Source organism: Bombina bombina, chromosome 5, assembly GCF_027579735.1.
Source record: "Bombina bombina isolate aBomBom1 chromosome 5, aBomBom1.pri, whole genome shotgun sequence".
NCBI classification, from domain to species: Eukaryota; Metazoa; Chordata; class Amphibia; order Anura; family Bombinatoridae; genus Bombina; species Bombina bombina.
The window spans coordinates 288694422-288718304 of NC_069503.1; the positions used below are offsets into that span (position 1 = coordinate 288694422).

Consider the following 23883-nt stretch of genomic DNA (forward strand, 5'->3'; position numbering starts at 1 on the left):
ACAACACAGACTTCACTTGCATTTTTCTGCAAACAGTTTTTTCTATGCATTCCAATCTGGACTGATTTATAGACAGGAAGATCTTGTTCCTTTGAAATCTGCTCGATAGCTCAGGTCTGGTTAAACTGATTAATTTAAGCTTGCTTGGCTTTGCTGCAACACAAGCGGACAGCTCCACCTACTGGCTATTTTTATAAATGCACTACTTCTCAATGCTTTTCAATAGCAGTCACATGACTAGAAAAAAAGGTTGTTATTCTGAAACGGTGTAAATTGAACCGTTGTAAACCGAGGGCCACCTGTATATATATATATATATATATATATATATATACAGGTAGCCCTCAGTTTACGCTGGGGTTAGGTTGCATGAGGAATGGTTATAAATTGAAACCGTTGTAAATTGAAACCCAGTTTATAATGTAAGTTAATGGGAAGTGAGGGAGTTAGGTTCCAGGCCCCTCTCAATATTGTCATAAGTAACGCCTAATACATTATTTTTAAAGGTTTGAAATGAAGACTTTAAATGCTAAACAGCATTATAAACCTAATATAGATTGTAGTATCATCAAACTAAGTTTAATGAACAAAAACATTTGCTAAACATCACCTAATAAAATAATTACACAACAGATTGCTTTAATGAACAAAAACGTTTTTTTACTTGCATTTTTCTGCAGTCAGTTTTCTGCATTGTTAGCATGTTAGATAATATTGGGTCTGCACCTATTCTATGCATTTCAATCGGCAGTGATTAATAGGCAGTTAGGCACCCTCATCTCAAGCAGCTGGGCAGGAAGATAATAGGGAAGTGGCTGCAAGATCTTGCTCGATAGGTCTTGTTTGATCTGTGTACACAGATCAATTTCAGGCTGTTAAACTAGCTTAACTTTGCTGAAACACAAGCGGACAGCTCCACCTACTGGCTATTTTAATTAGTGCACTGATTTTTAATGCATTTCAATAGCAGTCCCATGACTGAAAAAAAAGGTTGTTATTCTGAAACGTCGCAAATTGAACCGGCATAAACCGAGGGCCACCTGTGTGTGTGTGTGTTTTTATATATATATATATATATATATATATATATATATATATATGTTCTATCTAATTTAATAAACCTAATGTCTATTGTGTAATGGTAGAGTGTTGGTAGGTATAGCAAATGGAGGTGTTATGTTGCAACCTGTATGATGGAATAAGGTTTGAACTTCATTTGGTATTGCTGCATGGATGGTAGAGTGAAATTAGTAGTTGAATAATGGTCGTTACTTGTTAAAGGTTCTTACTCCACAAACAGGTTTACATCATATCGCCTATTAATGCCTAGAGGTGTTCTAGTTGCTAGCGTTCAGATCCAGTAAACCTCTCTTTGTAGTAGATTTTTCAGTCTATCCCCTCCCAGGGGGTCTTTGTCTATGTGTTCTATGCCTATGAATGAAAAAGATACAAGCTTGATGTGTGTGGAAATGTTTTGCTATTGGTGTTTTGGGTTTTGCCTCCTCTATGGAAATAAGGTGCTCCCTGATCCTATCTCTTTCAATGGGCGTTTGGTTATGCTCACATATTGAAGGTGACATTGTTTGAAAGTTACTAAGTAAATCAAAAATTTGGATGTGCAATCTATTGTTTTTTATGTTGAATTATTTTCCCATTTGTGTTGAGGTGAATGCTTTTGTTTGTGTAAGCACAGATTTTTCATGGAACATGTCCTCACTTAAAAAAGCCAATTCACTTGTCTAGGTTCCTTACTGTTGAATTTTTTCTTTACTACATCTCCAATGTTGATCACTTTTTTAGCTACATACTTTACTTTGTTATCCGATTTAAATTTTAGTGTGGGGTCTCCATTAAGGACTGGTAGGTACTTTCTTGTTATACCACAGATGTTGTAAAATTGTATTCTATATTTGATTGTAAAGTATATTTCATCCATGTCCAATAAGTCTGTATTCTTGGATGTCATGTTTTTGTGTTTGTCTTTGTTTTTGTTTGCTTTCTTATTTTTGTTAATGTTGGAATTGTTTCCATTCTTGTTTAGTAAAGTATGTCTGTCCATTTTTGCTTCCTGTGTGTTGATTTTGTTAAGTGCAGATTTATTGTAGCCTCTGGCTATCAGTTTGTTGGATAGTATTTTGGCCTCTTGCTTATATGATTTTAGTGTGGAACAGTTCCTGCATAAGCAAAGAAATTGGCCTTTAGGTATCCCCTTCCTCATATGAAAAGCATGGCAAGAGTTAGTTCTTAATATGGTGTTTCTGGAAAGGGGTTTGCTATAATTGGAGGTAATGATATTATTGTTATCATCATGTTATAGATACAGGTCAAGATACTCTATACTCGATTAATTAGTCTGTGTGTGAATGAGAGGTTAAGAATGTTTTGATTAAGAAATGCTATAAGCTGGGGAATTGTTACTTGGTCATCTTTATAAATTAAGATCAAGTCATCTATAAACCTTCCATATGTTATGATGTTGTACCTGAGGGGACAGTCTCCTCCAAAGATGCGACTGATCTCAAAGTATCCCATATACAAATTTGCATAGGAGTGTCAGTATATTTATGAAAATCTAAGTAGTGCTCTCCAAATAATATATCAGCTTATGGCAGGGTTATAACACAATATATTTAATAATTATCCTTAAAAATAGAAACCCTTAACCAACATGCATCTACTAGAAACCATACAATTAATATAAATACCTGAATTCTTTTATTTAGTTAATATCCATGAACATTTTGACATATATTTGCAATACCAGAATATGACACAATATTATATTCGTTAAAACCAACTATTAAGATATGCTATCCTTCTTACAAAGCCCAGAAAAATTTACCTTAAAAAATCAGCCTTATTTACAAATAGCCTTTCATTCAGTTAACACAATGGGACTAAAACCTTTTACTTTTAACTTCCAAGCAATACAATCCTATCAGTGCTTATAAACAATAGGATAATATATATATTATGCTATTTAACTACAATTTATCCTAATACAATATTGATTTAAAACATTAGAACTTTCACAGATAAATTACTTGGTCTACCAGATACAAATTTAAATAATAATACAATATACACTTCTGAATTATTATTATATATTTGCATAGATAAACAATTTAAGAAAGGTTGGGATTAGTTTAACAATACATAGGCTATGAAATGCTAACTTGAAATGTAAACTATTTCCCTAACTCTGCTACATACAGCAATAGTAAATGTTTGCTTTAAATGTTTGCATACAAATAGGCAAGCTAAGAGCTATTCAAGGTTATGCAATACAATTTAAAAGTACAATTTGCTCTCTCCAATCTTCCAATTGTAATTTAACTGTAGTGACTATGCATATAACTTATTCTAAAACATCACATGTAATTTCAATACTTTACCAAATAAACCAATCGATATCCAGTTTCCAATGTTTCTCAACAGATTCAATTTCACCTCAGAATTTCAAAATTGGGGATATTCACATATGGAGTCTAAGAGTAGCCGTGTGCTTTAATAATAACCACAGTAGTTATTCCTCCAGGATTAGCCAGCAGCCTCCTCTCAGTCTCTATGCTTGGGGTTAAATCATCTGATTTTACCCCTCCCCTTTTTTGATCATTATCCATCATTGGTGAGTATTGGAAACGCCCCACGGAAGTCTTGTTTCGGATTGGCCCTTTGCAACTGAACATGGATTGGTTCATTTGGGAATGTATGTTGCCAAGGATATGCATCCTTGCAACAACCAATCATCTCATGGCTGCAATTTCGCATCATAACACAAGGTGGCAGCAGACAGCACAACACAGCAATACATGCAATACCATTTCTAAACATTTTAACAACTTAATTCAGTATTTCTATGAAATGGTTATTCATTTTATCATAATTTACTGCAACAACTACTCACAATATTTGTTTTGGATAAGTAATATCTTATGAATTTTCTGATCATTTTGATATGAAACACAGTATATTATATTAAAATAATGTATCCTGTTTCTGAAATTAATGGAATTTATACATGTAATATGTGTTCATATAATATAGTATGCTCTATGTCTCCCACAATTCTTGCACGCAGGAACTTTGCCCATGGTTCACCTGAAATAAAATAATAAGTGTCATTAATTATTTCTTTTTAGGTCCACAAATATCTATTCATATTCTTAAAAACGCAGAGGCTGAGGTATTCAGTGCACCTCTTTCTAAGTGCATAGATTGATGCCCATGACCAATGGTTGTCTGCAATAAAAATAGAAATAATTATTAGAAATGATCCAAGCATTCATATGTATTTGATGTAGTTATTACTCAACATAGCAATCATTCATTTAATATAAAATGTCTCAGTCCCATATATATACATATATGGGTTATTTGAATTATTCCAAACACATATGAAACTAGTATTGTTCCCTTTGCAAAAATGTATTTATTTTTATCTGTGTTATACAGGGGTTGTAAATGTTAATTCTTCAACCCACACTGCTTTCAGTAATTTTAAGTTCACACCATAGCATTTGTCTTTGTTTCCTAAGGTCTTCACTGCCCCACCCACATAGCATGGTTTATTTGCATTTGAAATGCACAGAGTTACTTTCTCACAAGCTATGTCGCCTGAGTCAGACTCCACGGCACGTTGTGAGGGGTAATAGATTTTATCTCACATTCCCAGGCAATCACACATATGGTTTCCTGAAATTGTTGTTAAATTTTAATTAAACCAAATGCTCTATTGTTCTCACTTGGATGCCCTCTTCACTTTTTGCACTGAATGTGGGAGGATGGGACAGGAGTCCCAAGTTAAGAATGAATTGAATCATCCTCCACCGACCAGTCAAACACATGATCAAAATATGTATATACATTTATTAATCTTAAAACATATGATTAAAATATATATTTATTAACCTTACATATACCTTGACAGGAGGGGGCAAATTTTACCCCCATAGCCGTGCCACATCTTTGGAGGTAGTAAATCCCCTCAAACGCAAAGTAATTGTGGGTCAAAAGCAGTGTTCCCTCTAAGGCCAGTTTTGTGTGCGGCCCAGCAGTGAAACAGTTAATTAGGTAACCACACAATGCAATTAGCAAACACTGCACAATGCAGATGGGAAGGTATGGTTCTCTTGTTAACTGTTTCACTGCTGGGCTGCACACAAAACTGTCCTTAGAGGGAACACTGGTCAAAAGATATTTTGTTATCTCTATAAGAAAACTGATAAACCTTTCTGGAAAATCTGTGTAACGTTCTAGCATGAATTTTAGTGCTTCTAGTCCTTCCGAGTGGGTAATGCTAGAATACAGGGAGGAGACATCTATAGTTAACCATTTATAGTTATTCTCCCATTTGATTGTTTCCATTTTATTGATCAAGTGTGTGCTGTCTCGAATGTATCCTGGTAGAGATCTGACTATAAGCAGGAGTACATTATCTAGCCAGTCTCCAAACCTCTCGCACAGTGATCCCCTGCTGGCCACTATAGGCCTGCCTGGTGGTTTAACCAGGGTTTTGTGGATCTTGGGGACTATGCAAAAGGTTGGGACAGTGGGATGGTCTTTGAGGTAATGTTGGACAAATTGTTGTTTAATGCAACCTTCTTCACAAGCTGTATCTAATGTGTGAAGTTCTCTTTTAAGTTTTTCTGTTGGATTAAAAGTGAGTCTTTGATAAGTGTTGATATCTGTGAGTTGGGAGAGGGCCTCAGATTTGTAATCTGTTTTGTTGAGGACTACTATGGCCCCTCCCTTATCTGCTGGGGTAATGACTATGTTAGGATTATTTTTTAGAATTTGTAATTACTTTCTCCTATTAAGTTATCTTTGTGAATATTTGGGATGTCTTTAATAGTTTTGTGTAATTTCTTGTTCTACCAAATTATGAAACATTTCTATAGATTCACTCCTGCCATGTACAGGATGAAAATATGATTTGCTCTTAAGTGTTGTGTTTATAAGTGGTGTAGGAATGTGCATACTATTTTGTCTTAGGGTAGGTGCCTGAAGTGCAATTTGATCGTTAAGTCACATAAGTCTGTGAATGTGATACCTATATCCATGGATGGGTTATCCTTGGATGTGTTGTCAGAGAGACTAGTTAATTGTGTGGTGGGTTGTGAGTCTGTAAAATCTGCATTTGAGGGCCTGGTTTCAATTAAATTATTTTTGACAATATATTGATCATTGTTTGTGTCATTTTGTGCTTGTGTGGTGAAGTGTTTTTTTAGAGTGATTTTCCTGACTATGTGAGCGATAGATTAGACCATTAAAATCACATTTAGATCTATTAATCTCACCTCTAAATAAAGTCTGATAGATAATAGATAGTGAGCTATGAAATATATATTGAAAATCCTATGAGTTAATCCATATTTTCTACAACTTCCATTAGATGAAATAAATTGAGAATTTGAAGTATCTAAATCCTACTAATGTGACTTTCAGGCAATTATAAACATAAGATTCTAAATATCTAAATGCGCCCACCATTAAGATCCATCTTGAAAATGGATTAACTTAATTATTACTTAGATTATAATACCCTTTAAAACAATTTTTTATGCCAGGATAGATATCCTCTAGACCCATTAACCCCTATAAAATATAGCAAGGAGTGGGAATATAAGTATTTTAACCTACGAGTATAAGATGATCCTTTAACAAAGGATTCAATATCATATGTCCGCAATACAAAACTTTATCACTCCTTGCTCGTCTAGGAATGGCGATATGGGCTAGTAAATTTATATCCACCATCCACCATAAAACAAAGGAAGGAATGGGGAAAATAAGTATTCTAACCCACGAGCATAGAATTATCCTTCAACAAAGAATTAATTTCATATGTCTGCAATGTTAAACTTGATCATTTTTCGTTTTTCTAGATACTGCTATATAGGCTAGTGAATCTATATAGATATATGACAATTTTTAAATATTATGAGTTACATTAACTTGCAAAATTTCCTAAATAATTGCAATAGCGAAGTCCACTTTAAACCACTCTTATCACTAGGCACATACACTATACTTCTTAACGTAACTATTAAAGAAGTCTTGTATATATTTCTTAAGTGTTAATCTGCTTGTACAGCGATTCCACATTAATAGACTGAGCAAGACTGTCACATAATCCACCTTGATTCCCAGCCAATTGAAGGGAAGAAGTCACAGACCAATAGGAAGGACAGGAGGGCTATTTAAAATACCGGAATAACAAACTGACATACACGTCTTGACAAAGCCTGCTGGCGAAATGCGTTGACGTTTTAACAAGGAACAACATACTGTAAAGGACTGGATTACCTTTTCTGCTGCCCCCTGCTTAATCGCAGACACATACGAGTCCAGGGGAGCAGATCGTTAACGAACGGCCGTTTGTTTACCCAATCCTAGGTACCTGCAAACACGCTCGAGCGTGCACCAGATTCTGAAGCTCTGGAAATTTACTTATAACATATAAGTATAGAAACCATTTGCTGGAGCATACTCTCTACTAACAAGAGCTCAGATACTTGCTGTCGGTAACGAGTGTTGATACCACAAACACGCAGGAGCGTGCTCTTCATCTCTAACACCCGCCGAATCCTTGTATTGTACAAGTTTGAACAGTAAAGCAGGATACTAAGTAAAGAAGAAGCCTACTACTATACCTGCCCAACTTCGGTAAGGCACAATAAGAAGAAAACTCTACACTAGATACTGAATGTGTCAGAAGATCCGGTAAGCTTATGTCCATATACAGCCTTTAGCAAGTTGAAATAATTAAAGACATCTTGTAAACTGCAAGACAAAAGGCATTTAACTACAAAGACTGTATCCTTCTATTGTGTCAAAAATAGCCTTTGAGAAAAGATACATTTTTACCTATTGTGTCAAACTAGCCTCAGTGTAAAGGAACATTTTTTCGATTTGCTACACGTCTGAGAGAATCTTTACAATTCGAACAGACTTTGTTCTTTTATATTCATATTATCTAAGGTGGAATTAGCGCTAAGCTGTACGTAGTTAATTTAACTTGTTTTATTAAGTCTTTTGTTTTATTTCAATTGAGAACTCACTTATGTGGTATTTTTATATTACATTTCTTTAGATTTTTTGATGTTTTAAGGGAGACGTCCCCTATAATCTGTTTTAAATAAATTATTTATTAAATAATATTATTGTTTATATTCTGCTAATTCATATTAAATTATTTTAAGTACAAGTATATTATTGTTTATAGTGTGCAAATTTATATATTGATCTCCATACACCCTTATGGCTTTTAAGCGCTCCTGAACTATCCAAGTTGTCTTTTTTCTGTGTATATTTGGTTAACTTTAGGGAAGGTAACCTGTAAGGGAGCTTAGGGGCATTATACTGGGCGCTGGAACTTATCACTTTTTTATTTCCTGACTACTGCATTAACATGAAGTATGATCGAAAAAAGTCAAAATTAGTGGAAGGTGCAAACGATAAACCTTTATTTAAAAGTTGTAATTGGTGATGCGTGAGAGGTGTGTCTGAGAGATTGGTTACTGCTTCTTTGTCATTTTCTTTATCTGACTCGGATATCTGGGTGGCAGATCCTTTTTTGGAGTACTACTTGTGATGGGGGGTGTTAACTAAAGTGGTTAGTCGTGTTCTCCCTTGCAACGTTTGGGGACTGTCTGGTTCGTCACTAGATCTGCTGGTGTGTGCTTGGTTATCCTCTTGATTGAAGATGTTACCTGAAGTATCAGTTTCTATGCTAGAGAATGTTACTCTTTTAGAATTAGGTGTATGATGTGAATGGTTTTTCCTTTTCTTTCCTTTTCCCTGTTTGTTTTTTGTGTGGTCTATTGGGTTTGTTCTTTTGCCAGGAGTATATTATATCTAAGTCATAGTCTTTGCTGTCCCTTTGGTATTTACTGACTTTTCTGCTAGATAATACTGTGTTAAGGTTTCATCTAATTGTTTCTTATAATCTTTGTATTTTTGTGTCTGCTCAAATTTTATAAGAGTGCTCAATACCCCTTCTATTGCTGCTAGTAAGGTCTCCCTTTCCTGTTTTCTGTGTTTTAATAGTTGTTGCATGAGAATAATGGAACCATTGGTTGTTATCTTTCCATTCTTCCATGAAGTCTGGAATATTAACTGCAAAGGATGGATATTTCTTCATCCTAAGGCCTCTAGGGACCTTTCTTTCACTAATATAGAGCTCTAGAAATTCTATGTCCCACCACATGTTAATTCTTTGTACTTTTTATTTTCTAATTTGGAAAAGATTGTGACCAGGTCACTTTCTACTATTTAATCTCCTGTGGTGGAGCTGCATTTTAGTGCTATATTCATTATGTGCTTTCTTCTATCTGAGTCTATTACCCCTGTGGGATTGTGGCCTTCAGCCATAATGAAATGTGTCTGAGTGTTTATATTGTTAAGTAAAGTGCTGTTGTGCTGATTAAAGTTTAATTCTTGCTGAATAAATCACTTGTTAGACTAGTGTCTTATACAATGGTTAGAAAATAAGGAGTGTGCTGGTATATCGTATCGGCTTGATTACACTATGCTGTAATGGGAAAAGGGAAAAATACTTTGATAACACCCAAAGGTATAGAACAATAACTCCCAGTACTCAGTATATGCAGTTAGATGTTAAACGGCTCTTAAGAGGTACAGAGAACTTTATGATGCCACATCTGGAGTCCCTTGTAACGTATAGACTTGTCCAGTGGTTAGTGTGGACTATGATGTTAAAAACAAGAGTAGTTCATAAAGTTCATCAGTAATTATTTTGTTATCAAGGGTAAGTGACTTTAGTCCCAAGCCTCTGGGTCGCTGTAGTTAATGCTCTCAAGTAGTCGACCTTAAAAGTCTTTTGGCGGATCAGTCAATTATAAGCTTTTATTTCTCTTGCAAGGTGTATCCAGTCCACGGATTCATCCTTTACTTGTGGGATATTCTCATTCCCTACAGGAAGTGGCAAAGAGAGCACACAGCAGAGCTGTCCATATAGCTCCCCCTCTAGCTCCACCCCCCAGTCATTCTCTTTGCCGGCTCTAAGCACTAGGGTCTCTCTACGGGAGGGTAAATTTGCCCAGCTGACTCAGCTTTGGGGCACTCCAGAGTTGGATCTGATGACGTCCCGTCAGAACACCAAACTTCCTCTCTACGGGGCCAGGTCCCGGGACCACAAGGCGGCATTGATAGATGCTCTAGCAGCGCCTTGGTCCTTCAATCTGGCTTATGTTTTTCCACCGTTTCCCCTTCTCCCTCGTCTGGTCGCCAGAATCAAGCAGGAGAAGGCTTCGGTGATTCTGATAGCGCCTGCGTGGCCACGCAGGACTTGGTATGCAGACCTAGTGGACATGTCATCTGTCCCACCATGGACACTGCCAATGAGGCAGGATCTTCTAATTCAGGGTCCATTCAAGCATCCAAATCTAATTTCTCTACGTCTGACTGTTTGGAGATTGAACGCTTAATTCTATCAAAGCGTGGTTTCTCTGAGTCAGTTATAGATACCCTGATTCAGGCGAGAAAGCCTGCCACCAGGAAAATCTACCATAAGATATGGCGGAAATATCTTTGTTGGTGTGAAACCAAGGGTTACTCATGGAGTAAGATTAGGATTCCCAGGATATTGTCTTTTCTCCAAGAAGGTTTGGAGAAAGGATTGTCAGCTAGTTCTTTAAAAGGACAGATATCTGCTCTGTCTATCCTTTTACACAAGCGTCTGGCAGAGGTTCCAGACGTTCAAGCGTTTGCACAGGCCTTAGTCAGAATCAAGCCTGTCTATAAACCTGTGGCTCCGCCATGGAGTCTTAATCTAGTTCTTTCAGTTCTTCAAGGGGTTCCGTTTGAACCTTTACATTCCATAGATTTTAAGTTGTTATCTTGGAAAGTTTTGTTTTTGGTAGCTATCTCTTCTGCTCGAAGAGTCTCAGAATTATCTGCTTTACAGTGCGATTCACCTTACCTTGTGTTCCACGCAGATAAGGTAGTTTTGCGTACCAAACCTGGTTTCCTTCCTAAAGTGGTTTCTAATAAGAATATTAACCAGGAAATAGTTGTTCCTTCTCTGTGTCCTAATCCTTCTTCGAAGAAGGAACGTCTGTTGCACAATCTTGATGTAGTTCATGCTCTAAAGTTCTATTTGCAAGCAACTAAGGATTTCAGACAAACATCTTCCTTGTTTATCTATTCTGGTAAGAGGAGAGGTCAGAAAGCGACTGCTACCTCTCTTTCCTTTTGACTGAAAAGCATCATCCGTTTGGCCTATGAGACTGCTGGCCAGCAGCCTCCTGAAACTATTACTGCTCATTCTACCAGAGCAGTGGCTTCCACATGGGCTTTTAAAAATGAGGCTTCTGTTAAACAGATTTGTAAGGCAGCGACTTGGTCTTCACTGCATACTTTTTCAAAATTTTACAAATTCGATACTTTTGCTTCTTCGGAGGCTATTTTTGGGAGAAAGGTTTTGCAAGCAGTGGTGCCTTCCGTTTAAGGTACCTGCCTTGTTCCCTCCCTTCATCCATGTCCTAGAGCTTTGGTATTGGTATCCCACAAGTAAAGGATAAATCCGTGGACTGGATACACCTTGCAAGAGAAAACAGAATTTATGCTTACCTGATAAATTACTTTCTCTTGCGGTGTATCCAGTCCACGGCCCGCCCTGGCAATTAAGTCAGGTAAAAATTTTTTGTTTAAACTACAGTCACCACTGCACCCTATGGTTTCTCCTTTTTCTTCCTAACCTTTGATCGAATGACTGGGGGTGAAGCTAGAGGGGGAGCTATATGGACAGCTCTGCTGTGTGCTCTCTTTGCCACTTCCTGTAGGGAATGAGAATATCCCACAAGTAAAGGATGAATCCGTGGACTGGATACACCGCAAGAGAAAGTAATTTATCAGGTAAGCATAAATTCTGTTTTTAAGTTGGTACTCCTTGTGGGATGGCTGTGAGATGCTGTGCTAGAGCTGTTTCTAATTTGCAGTCACATATAGTAGTAGCGTGCTATTGCGCTAACGGAGACTCGGTCAAACAGTGGTGGTACAGGTGTGAAGCCCGCTCCTCCTCCTGTGATCGGTAGGGATGCAGAAGTGCCTTGGACTCCTTAATATCATCTCAGCAAAAAAGATGGCGTTGTTCGCGTCCTCACTCTGTGGTGCGTGATGCGCTATACGTGACGCTCTCGTGTGACGTCAGCTCTAGTAGCTCTTGTCGCTCCTCGATTGCGTCATGGATATTTGTCGACAGAGTCAGTTCTGTGCAATGCTGTTCATTCTGCCCACAGTGGAAATTAAGAGAAAACCAGATATTCTGTATAGTGAGCTACTGGCTGGGCCCTGTGAATAGTGGTTGATTTATCCGCTGGAATGCAAACTATGAGGAAAGGAGGACACCGGAGCCAGGATGCCAGTGCAAATGTTCGTTTATTCAGGTAGTAGACAGCAGGTAGACAAGGCTCCTGACACGTTTCGGGCATGCGTACGTGCTCTTCATCAGAGATAGTTACCTGATACTCCAGGTGAGCTTAAGTGCGGTGTGTTGGCCAATAGATGGTCGGTGTTCACCCATTTGGGGAGGAGATAGGCTCAAATGGAGTGTACAGGTGCTATGATATCTAACTTGATGACATAATAGAAATAGCATTTTTCTGAACATGCATAATTGTTGTTACAAATTATGTATTGGTAGACAATATTCTTATCTTATATTAGATCTGCAAGCTATGGGAATGATTATTCCAGTTCCTTTGCAGGAACATGGGATTTTATTCAAATCTCTTCATTGTTCCAAAGAAGGAAGGTACTTTAAGACAAGTTCTGGATCTTAAAGCCCTGAACAAGTTTGTAAGGATTCAGTCTTTCAAAATGGAAACTATTCAGACTATTCTGCCTTTTGTTCAGCAAGGTCCGTTTATGTCCACAATATATGTAAAGGATGCTTACCTTTATGTTCCTATTTACTAAGAACATTTCCAATTTCTGAGGTTTGCCTTTCTAGACAGGTATTTTCAGTTTGTTGCTCTACCATTTGATTCATTCACATAAGCCTGTAACTAGGGGAATCTATCACAAGGTCTGTAAGGCCTTTCAGAATTTCCAGGATTTTGCAGTTCTTGCAGGATGGTGTGGATAAAGGCCCAACTGCCAGTTATCTGAAGGGGCAGGTTTCTGCTCTTTCAGTGTTGTTTCACAGAAAGATTGCTAATCTTCTTGATATTCATAGTTCTGTTCAGGCTCTGGTCCGTATTACAGACTTAATTAGATTTTTTGCCTAAGGTTGTTTCTTCAGACATTAGCAAAGAGATTGTTGTTCCTTATTTGTGTCATAATCCTAAGAATGCTTCAGAGAGATCTTTGCATTCTTTGGATGTTGTTAGGGCATTGAAATATTACATTGATGCTACCAAGGACTTCAGAAAAAACTTCTAGTTTGTTCATTATTTTTTCTGGTCCTATGGAGGGTCAGAATGCTTCTGCTGTTTCTTTGACCTCTTGGTTGAAACTTTTGATTCACAAGGCTTACTTGGAGGCAGGTCAGCCTCCACTGCAGCAGATTATTGCTCATTCTACTAGGTCAGTTGCCACTTCTTGGGCTTTGAAGAATGATGTTTCAGTTGATCAGATTTAACAGGCAGCTACTTGGTCTTCTTTGCATACTTTTACAAAATGTTACGATTTTGATGGTTTTGCTTCTTCTGAAGCAACCTTTGGTAGAAAGGTTCTTTTCTGCTTTTTTGCCTGTTTGATTTATTTTAAGTGCATTGAAAAAAAAAATATTGTTGAAGTTGATTAAATTTCTCAGTGAAAGATGTTTTTTAAAGCCTTCCCTTTATGTTATTACTCATGGAATCCACTGCTTGGATATTAGTTCTCAGGAGTCCAAGAGACCCCCACCCTCATGTTTTTGGGGGTTAGTTTTTTCTTCAGCATATCTATTTTCCTTGCTCTTTATATGGCTTGTATTCCTTTTTCTTCTCACTTTGCATGGCTATACATTAGACTGAGGTATGTATGAGATGTGAAGGGTTTTATAGGGATCTTGGGGTTTGGAAATCTTAGCCTCCTCCTAGTGGAAGAGAAAAGTAATTCCCAGGAGTAATGGATTGTGGACTCTCACCACCATTAAATAAATTGATTTATCAGGTAAGCATAAATTATGTTTTTATACTCCTTTTACACAAAAAAAGGCAAATACAATAATTTACTTGCTTGTATGACATCCTATTTCTCCAACATTGGTGTGTCCGGTCCAAGGCGTCATCCATTACTTGTGGGAATATTCTCTTCCCCAACAGGAAATGGCAAAGAGCACAGCAAAAGCTGCCCATATAGCCCCTCCTCAGGCTCCGCCCCCCAGTCATTCTCTTTGCCGCTCTGAACAAGTAGCATCTCCACGGAGATGGTGAAGAGTATGTGGTGTTTAGTTGTAGTTTTTTATTCTTCTATCAAGAGTTTGTTATTTTAAAATAGTGCCGGTTTGTACTATTTACTCTAAAACAGAAAGGGATGAAGAGTTCTGTTTAAAAGAGGAGTATGATTTTAGCAGCAGTAACTAAAATCAATTGCTGTTCCCACGCAGGACTGTTGAGCCCACAGAACTTCAGTTGGGGGGAACAGTTTGCAGACTTTTCTGCTCAAGGTATGACTAGTCCATTTTCTAACAAGACTGTGTAATGCTAGAAGACTGTCATTTTCCCACTTGGGGATCGGTAAGCCATTTTCTTAGACTCTTAACAGAATGAAGGCTTATTATGGGCTATACACTGGTTGACACTCTTGTGGGCTAAATCGATTGCTTTATTTAAGTATTTTATGAAGTTTGAAGTGATTTCTAAAACTTTTATGGTGGGGAACGTTTTTAGGCGCCAGGCAGTCGTTTAGACACCTTTCCAGTCAGGAAGGGTCTTTCACTATAGTAGGCAGAGCCTCATTTTCACGCCATAATTGCGCAGTTTCTTTGGATGCAGTGCATGCAGCTGCATGTGAGAGGGTCTGGTGATCATTGAAAACGTTCCTGGAAGGCTTAATTTGGTATCGTATAACCCTTAAGGACAGGTGAAGTCGCAGCAAACGCTGTGGCTGGGACTGTAGTGGGGTTAAAATTGTTAATTGATTAAACGGCTCCGGTTTCCTCATTTAAGGGGTTAAAAGCTTGAAAATTGGGGTGCAATATTTTAAAAGCATTAATACACTGTGGTGCAAATTTGGTAAAGATTGGATATTTCCTTCATAGTTTTTCACACATTCAGAAATAAAGTGTGCTCTGTTTAACATTTAAAGAGACAGTAACGGTTTTGTTTAAAAACGTTTTTTTTTTGCATTATTAGCCTGTTTAAGCCTGTCTAACGTGTCTGTACCTTCAGATAGAACATGTTCTGTATGTATGGAGGCCAAGGTGGTCCCCCCTTCAAATGTATGCGATAATTGTGCCATGGCATCCAGACAAAGTAAGGACAGTACTGTCACATTTAATAAGGTTGCCCAAGATGATTCCTCAAATGAAGGTAGTGGGGATAGTTCTTCATCCTCTCCTTCTGTGTCAACACCAGTTATGCCCGTGCAGGCGACCCCTAGTACATCTAGCGCGCCAATGCTTGTTACTATGCAACAATTAACGGCAGTAATGGATAATTCCATAGCTAATATTTTATCCAAAATGCCAGCATTTCAAAGAAAGCGTGATTGCTCAGTTTTAAATACAGTGGAGCAAGAAGGCGCTGACGATAATTTATCTGTCATACCCTCACACCAGTCAGAAGTGGCAGTGAGGAGGGAGGGTTTGTCGGAGGGAGAACTTTCAGATTCAGGAAGAATTTCTCAACAGGCAGAACCTGATGTTGTGACGTTTAAATTTAAGTTAGAGCATCTCCGCGCATTACTTAAGGAGGTGCTAACTACACTGGATGATTGTGACTCTTTGATCATTCCAGAAAAATTGTGCAAGATGGACAAATTCCTAGGTGCACCCTGATGCTTTTCCGATCCCTAAAAGGGTGGCGGACATAGTGAATAAGGAGTGGGAGAAACCAGGCTTACCTTTTGTCCCACCTCCTATATTTAAGAAATTGTTCCCCATGGTCTACCCAAGGAAGGACACATGGCAAACAGTCCCTAAGGTTGAGGGGGCAGTTTCTATGCTAGCCAAACGCACGACTATTCCCATTGAGGACAATTGTGCTTTCAAAGATCCTATGGATAAAAAATTGGAGGGTTTGCTTAAAAAGATTTTTGTTCAGCAAGGTTACCTCCTCCAACCAATTTCGTGCATTATTCCTGTCACTACGGCGGCGTGTTTCTGGTTCGATGAACTAGAAAAGTCGCTCAATATGTAGACTCCATATGAGGAAGTCATGGACAGAATTCACGCACTTAAGTTAGCTAATTCCTTTATTTTAGATGCCGCTTTGCAATTAGCGAGATTAGCGGCGAAAAATTCAGGGTTTGCAATTGTGGCGTGCAGAGCGCTCTGGCTAAAGTCTTGGTCGGCGGATGTATCTTCCAAGACAAAATTGCTTAATATCCCTTTCAAAGGTAAGACGCTTTTTGGGCCAGAATTGAAAGAAATTATTTCAGACATCACTGGGGGGAAGGGCTATGCCCTCCCACAGGATAGGCCTTTCAAGGCTAAGAATAAGTCCAATTTTCGTTCATTTCGTAATTTCAGGAACGGACCGGCTTCTAACTCTGCAGCCTCTAGACAAGAGGGTAACGCTTCCCAGGCTAAACCAGCTTGGAAACCAATGCAGGGCTGGAACAAGGGTAAACAGGCCAAGAAGCCTGCTGCTGCCACCAAGACAGCATGAAGGGGTAGCCCCCGATCCGGGACCGGATCTAGTAGGGGGCAGACTCTCTCTCTTCGCTCAGGCTTGGGCAAGAGGTGTTCCGGATCCCTGGGCACTAGAAATAGTTTCTCAGGGTTATCTTCTAGAATTCAAGGAACTTCCTCCAAGGGGAAGGTCCCACATGTCTCGCTTATCTTCAGACCAAATAAAGAGACAGGCATTCTTACATTGTGTAGAAGACCTGTTAAAGATGGGAGTGATACACCCAGTTCCAACTGTGGAACAAGGTCAGGGGTTTTACTCAAACCTGTTTGTAGTTCCCAAAAAAGAGGGAACTTTCAGACCAATTCTGGATTTAAAAATTCTAAACAAATTTCTCAGAGTTCCATCGTTCAAAATGGAAACCATTCGAACAATTTTACCTACAATCCAGGAGGGTCAATATATGACTACCGTGGATTTAAAGGATGCGTACCTACATATTCCTATCCACAAAGATCATCATCAGTTCCTAAGGTTCGCCTTTCTGGACAAACATTACCAGTTCGTGGCTCTTCCGTTCGGTTTAGCCACTGCTCCCAGAATTTTCACAAAGGTGCTAGGGTCCCTTCTGGCGGTTCTAAGACCAAGGGGCATTGCAGTTTCACCTTATCTAGACGACATTCTAATTCAAGCGTCTCTTTCCAAGGCAAAGGCTCATACAGACATTGTTCTAGCCTTTCTCAGATCTCACGGCTGGAAGGTGAACGTAGAAAAGAGTTCCCTGTCTCCGTCAACAAGAGTTCCCTTTTTGGGAACAATAATAGATTCTTTAGAAATGAAGATCTTCCTGACAGAAGTCAGAAAGTCAAAGCTTCTAAACGCTTGTCAAGTTCTTCACTCTATTCTGCAGCCTTCCATAGCTCAGTGCATGGAAGTAGTAGGATTGATGGTTGCAGCAATGGACATAGTTCCTTTTGCTCGAATTCATCTAAGACCATTACAACTGGTCATGCTCAATCAGTGGAATGGGGACTATGCAGACTTGTCTCCACAGATTCAAGTAGACCAGGTGACCAGAGACTCACTCCGTTGGTGGTTGACTCAGGATCACCTGTCTCAGGGAATGAGTTTCCGCAGACCAGAGTGGGTCATTGTCACGACCGACGCCAGTCTATTAGGCTGGGGCGCGGTCTGGGATTCCCTGAAAGCTCAGGGTTTATGGTCTCGGGAAGAGTCTCTTCTTCCGATAAACATCCTGGAACTGAGAGCGATATTCAATGCTCTCTGGGCTTGGCCTCAACTAGCGAAGGCCGGATTCATAAGATTCCAGTCAGACAACATGACGACTGTAGCTTACAACAACCATCAGGGAGGAACAAAGAGTTCCTTGGCGATGAGAGAGGTATCCAAGATCATCAAATGGGCGGAGGATCACTCCTGCCATCTATCTGCAATTCACATCCCAGGAGTAGACAACTGGGAGGCGGATTATCTGAGTCGTCAGACTTTCCATCCGGGGGAGTGGGAACTCCACCCAGAGGTCTTTGCCCAGTTAACCCAATTATGGGGCATTCCAGACATGGATCTGATGGCGTCTCGTCAGAACTTCAAGGTTCCTTGCTACGGGTCCAGATCCAGGGATCCCAAGGCGACTCTAGTGGATGCATTAGTGGCGCCTTGGTCGTTCAACCTAGCTTATGTGTTTCCACCGTTCCCTCTCCTTCCCACGCTCGTAGCCAGGATCAAACAGGAGAAGGCCTTGGTGATTCTGATAGCTCCTGCGTGGCCACGCAGGACTTGGTATGCAGACCTGGTGAATATGTCATCGGCTCCACCATGGAAGCTACCTTTGAGACAGGATCTTCTAGTACAAGGTCCATTCGAACATCCAAATCTAGTTTCTCTGCAGCTGACTGCTTGGAAATTGAACGCTTGATTTTATCCAAGCGTGGGTTTTCAAATTCAGTGATTGATACTCTGGTTAAAGCCAGAAAACCTGTGACTAGAAAGATTTACCATAAAATATGGAAAAAATTTATCTGTTGGTGTGAATCCAAGGGATTTTCCTGGAGTAAGATTAAAATTCCTAAGATTCTCTCCTTTCTCCAAGAAGGTTTGGATAAAGGGTTGTCAGCGAGTTCTCTAAAAGGACAGATTTCTGCCTTATCTGTGTTGTTACACAAACGACTGGCAGCTGTGCCAGATGTACAAGCTTTTGTACAGGCTTTGGTCAGAATCAAGCCTGTTTACAGACCCATGACTCCCCCTTGGAGTCTAAATTTAGTTCTTTCAGTTCTTCAAGGGGTTCCGTTTGAACCTTTACATTCCATAGATATCAAGTTACTATCTTGGAAAGTTCTGTTTTTGGTTGCTATTTCTTCTGCTAGAAGAGTTTCTGAATTATCTGCTTTGCAGTGCGATCCACCTTATCTAGTGTTCCATTCAGATAAGGTTGTTTTGCGTACTAAACCTGGTTTTCTTCCAAAAGTAGTTTCCAACAAGAATATTAACCAGGAAATAGTTGTTCCTTCTCTGTGTCCAAATCCAGTTTCAAAGAAGGAACGTTTGTTACACAATTTAGATGTGGTCCGTGCTTTAAAGTTCTATTTAGACGCAACAAAGGATTTCAGACAAACTTCATCTTTGGTTTGTTGTTTATTCTGGTAAGAGGAGAGGACAAAAAGCTACTGCTACCTCTCTTTCTTTCTGGCTGAAAAGCATCATCCGATTGGCTTATGAGACTGCCGGACGGCAGCCTCCTGAACGAATCACAGCTTACTCTACTAGGGCTGTGGCTTCCACATGGGCCTTCAAGAACGAGGCTTCTGTTGATCAGATATGTAAGGCAGCGACTTGGTCTTCTCTGCACACCTTTGCCAAATTCTACAAATTTGATACTTATGCTTCTTCGGAGGCTGTTTTTGGGAGAAAGGTTTTGCAAGCCGTGGTGCCTTCCGTTTAGGTAACCTGATTTGCTCCCTCCCTTCATCCGTGTCCTAAAGCTTTGGTATTGGTTCCCACAAGTAATGGATGACGCCGTGGACCGGACACACCAATGTTGGAGAAAACAGAATTTATGCTTACCTGATAAATTACTTTCTCCAACGGTGTGTCCGGTCCACGGCCCGCCCTGGTTTTTTAATCAGGTTTGTAAAATTTTCTTTCTCTATACACTACAGTCACCACGGCACCCTATAGTTTCTCCTTTTTTTCTCCTAACCATCGGTCGAATGACTGGGGGGCGGAGCCTGAGGAGGGGCTATATGGGCAGCTTTTGCTGTGCTCTTTGCCATTTCCTGTTGGGGAAGAGAATATTCCCACAAGTAATGGATGACGCCGTGGACCGGACACACCGTTGGAGAAAGTAATTTATCAGGTAAGCATAAATTCTGTTTTTTTTCCCTTAGTGTAGAAAATGGGAATGAGTGTTGTTTCTGTGTACTCAGTATTATGTTGATATTGGTGGATGAAGGTGACTGGGAACATTCTGCATAGTCCTAAAATCATAAGCTCCACAGCTGTGTGTTCTAAATTCAGAAAGTCAGAGGAGTTTAGAAACTGTTTTGCTATGAGATACCTTTACAAAGTGCTGTGAATTACCTCCCTGTTTCAAGGATATACACTACCACTAAAAACAAAATTATAACAATAATAGTTTGCAATATTTCGGAATCAAAATGTATTACTCAAAGCCTTGAGCTAAAATTCACAGTTAAAGGGACAGTAAAGTCTTAATTAGACATACATGATTAAGACAGAGCTTACAATTTTAAACAGCTTTCCAATTTACTTTTATTATTTAATTTGCTTCCTTCTCTTGTTATCCCTTGCTGAAAAGTTTATCTAAGTAAGCTCGGGAGCAGCAAAAAATGATTATCTACAATAGTATAATAACAAAGAGGTTGCTGTTTTTTAGACTAAGTGGTATTATTGTTAATGTTGTTGTTATTATTATAGTAATAATAATAATAATAATGTAACCGTATATATGACTTGCATATTAACTGACATAAGTATTTTTATGTTTTTATTGTTCTACAGAACTTGCTACGGGCAGTTCATCAAGAAGGTATACAGGTTTTAACACTGACTGAACCTCAAAGCCCAGAAAAGGAAACTAAATCTGTCACTGTGAGTCAAAATCCTTGGCTGAAAGAAAGAAAATCTTTTCTTGAAACTATTTCATCTCTAAAAGCCCTGATTGGCAAACTGCAGATTCACAAAGAGTCAGAGGTATGATATGCACAGATCAACCTGAAGTAATTAAACCATTTGTAAAACAAGCCGCAACGTTGAGACAACTCACAATTTTAGATGTAATTTAAAAGGTATCACACATGTAAAACAGCTCTGTTAGATCATGTATATAAAGCCAGTTCTGTAAAAGAAGAATGTCTCTATATTTGTAAGTATAAAAGTGCTGTATGTTCTAAATGAATACTTTATTGTGTAAAATACTTTTAAAACTTTTAGACAATTTTTTCTCATCCTCATTAGTAGGAGATGACTCATTACCAGTGGGGTAATATCAAGCCACCCATTGGAGAAGAGCAGGAACTTAAAACTAAGTGGCTTTTGCAGTCTAAATCATTGCTTTATAGCCTCCCTGTGTTCCATACCATGAACAACATTTATTTGTAGCCACCATTTTTGTGTCTATAGACAATATTTTATAGAGGCAAGAGTGCTATTTATAAGTTCTTTTTTTTCTTCTTCTTATTAATTTATATATTTAGATTTACTTAAAGAGATATGAAACCCATTTTTTTCTTTAATGATTTAGATAGCTCATGCAATTTTAAGCAACTTTCTAATTTAGTCCTATTATCAAATTTTCTTCTTTCTCTTGGTAAGCTTTGTTGAATGAGCACCAATGCACCACTAGTTGCCGACTGAACACATGGGTGAGCCAATGACAATCGGTATGTATATGCAGCAACCAATCAGCAGCTAGAACCTAAGTTCTTTGCTGCTCCTGAGCTTTCCTAGCTAAACCTTTCTGCAAACGATAACAAGAGAAGGAAGAAAATTAAATAATAGAAGTGAATTGGAAAGTTGTTTAAAATTGTATTCGCTATCTGAATTATGAAAGATTTTTTTTGTGTTTCATGTCCCTTTAAGCACCGGTCACCAGTTGCCCTTTTGCCCTATTTCATTTGTACCCTGGGTTATAAGTTTTATTTACACATGAACTACATAGGTCTTCAAGTTATTTTTTCTTCCAGTGATGTTGCTGACTCCTTTCTATTCTGTGCTCTGAATCTTCAAGTGTAATACTGTGTTATGTGAGTCCATGTATCACATTTCATTCTCATAGATCAGATCACATAATCAGAAGTCTTGCTCATAGTTATGGTAGTATCTATATACTGGTACACTTCCCCAGCTGTTTTAGACGTAATTTCCCTTCTACTGGGTCTTGGTACTATTAGTATGATATGTAGACATCATCCACTCCTTTTCTTTCAAATTATTTTGTTTAACTGCACCTGTAATGGAACAAACACTGATACGTGATTCCCTTGCCGAGATCAAGAATTCCTCGAGCGATGTAGGATCACATCTGAATTATTTGCTAGCTTAATTGAAGTGTACACATCCCTCAAATAACCTGAGTGATATATGTGCATATTGCACAGAACAAGCCTTTAAACCATCACTAGCACAAAATCCTAACAAAGGAACTCACTAACTTTACCCCCTCACCTTTTTAACACCTCACACGCCCTTCTCTTAATATTACCCTATCTCTCTGACAAATGTATAATGTTGTCTACATTTATCCAAATCTTCAATTTGTAAACCTTTTAGTTGCATGCCTTTATTGCCTTACATAATTTAAATGTCACAGCTTGTACCTTCCAGAACCCCCACACACACTAGCAACACCTTTCTTCCCCAGGGCGCTGGCATCCTTACCTCCCACTGTACCTTCAGAAGACCCACTGGTAAAGAGGGATATACTTTCAAGTTCTCCCTACTCATTGGCACCCTAAGAACACACCAGTCCATAGAGGTTTCTATCCAGCAATACTTCCTCTGTTCCATGTTTCTGTATTAAACAGATGGAGGATGTTTTCTCAGTATATGCCACTATACCTTGACTTAGTCAAGTTGAGGGGTGGAGAAACTATGGTAAATGGTTTGTGGAGTATATATGCCTTTTCTCCATCTACTTAATTCCCTTTGCCTTTTGTGAGTCCTCCTTAAGGGCCCTATTCTCTAAAGCTCTCTGGTCTAGCTAGATTCTATAAGATGCCTTGTCAGTATTATGAGGTCCCTCAGTGATAATTTGAAAGGCAGTTTTTACCTTGGGAACTGTGTATGTCATTAAGTGTAGTTCACCAATATGATTTATGTTAAGGAGAGACACTTACTTTACAATGTAATGTTCAGTAAAATAACCTTATGGTTAGTTTAATAAGACATTCCAATTGACATGATTTCTCTCCTTTCGCTCCCTAATTTAAATGGGGTTCATACAAATGCCCCTTCCACAAGTCTTTTTCATGTTTACTTTTTTTAATCTCTCACGCATCCATCAGGACCTTTAGAATTAGTAATATATGGTCTGCTACAGGCAAGACACCATTTCTAATCCTTAAGACAGTATGCTGGTTGGAGGCCAGTTATTCATATTCATTAAGATGAGCCACTATTCTTGTGTCTTACTGAGTAACTCATAAAACTATCTGTTTAGTGTACAAAACATAACTTGATTCACCTAGTCCTAGAATCCATGATTGTAATCATGCCTCCAGTCTTGCTCTTCAGCAAGCTCTTTTTTTTTGCTCTGGATAAACTTCTTCAAACTAAGGCCATCCGACAACTTTCTGTTCAACTATGTCAGAGTAGTCAAGGGTTTTTCTTTTGCTCTCATTCAGATAAATAAAACCTTTTGGTTTTCTCCTTGAATGTGCCTATCTTCATTTTGATCTGGAAGTTCACTCTTGATAATGCAATTTTTTACAACTATTATTTCTATATTTAACATGTTTTTAAATACACATATTTAAGAATTATATGGCATCCTTCTATGAAACTGTAATTAATGTCTGTGAAGCAAATCTTTTACATTATTTGTTGAAACCTTTGACTCTCACCAGAACCATGACTCTCTGTCATGGGATCTGCCTTTTGG

At 38.6% G+C, this 23883-nt stretch overlaps 1 protein-coding gene across 1 annotated transcript in view; it reads left to right on the plus strand.

The window, feature by feature from the left end:
* Nucleotides 1-23883, plus strand: part of AKAP9 (A-kinase anchoring protein 9) — an 894005-nt gene that overhangs the window by 743409 nt on the left and 126713 nt on the right. Inside the window, exon 36 of the mRNA XM_053715709.1 lies at nucleotides 20784-20975. Coding sequence (XP_053571684.1) covers nucleotides 20784-20975 — 192 coding nt within the window. The remainder of the gene's footprint in view (nucleotides 1-20783; nucleotides 20976-23883) is intronic.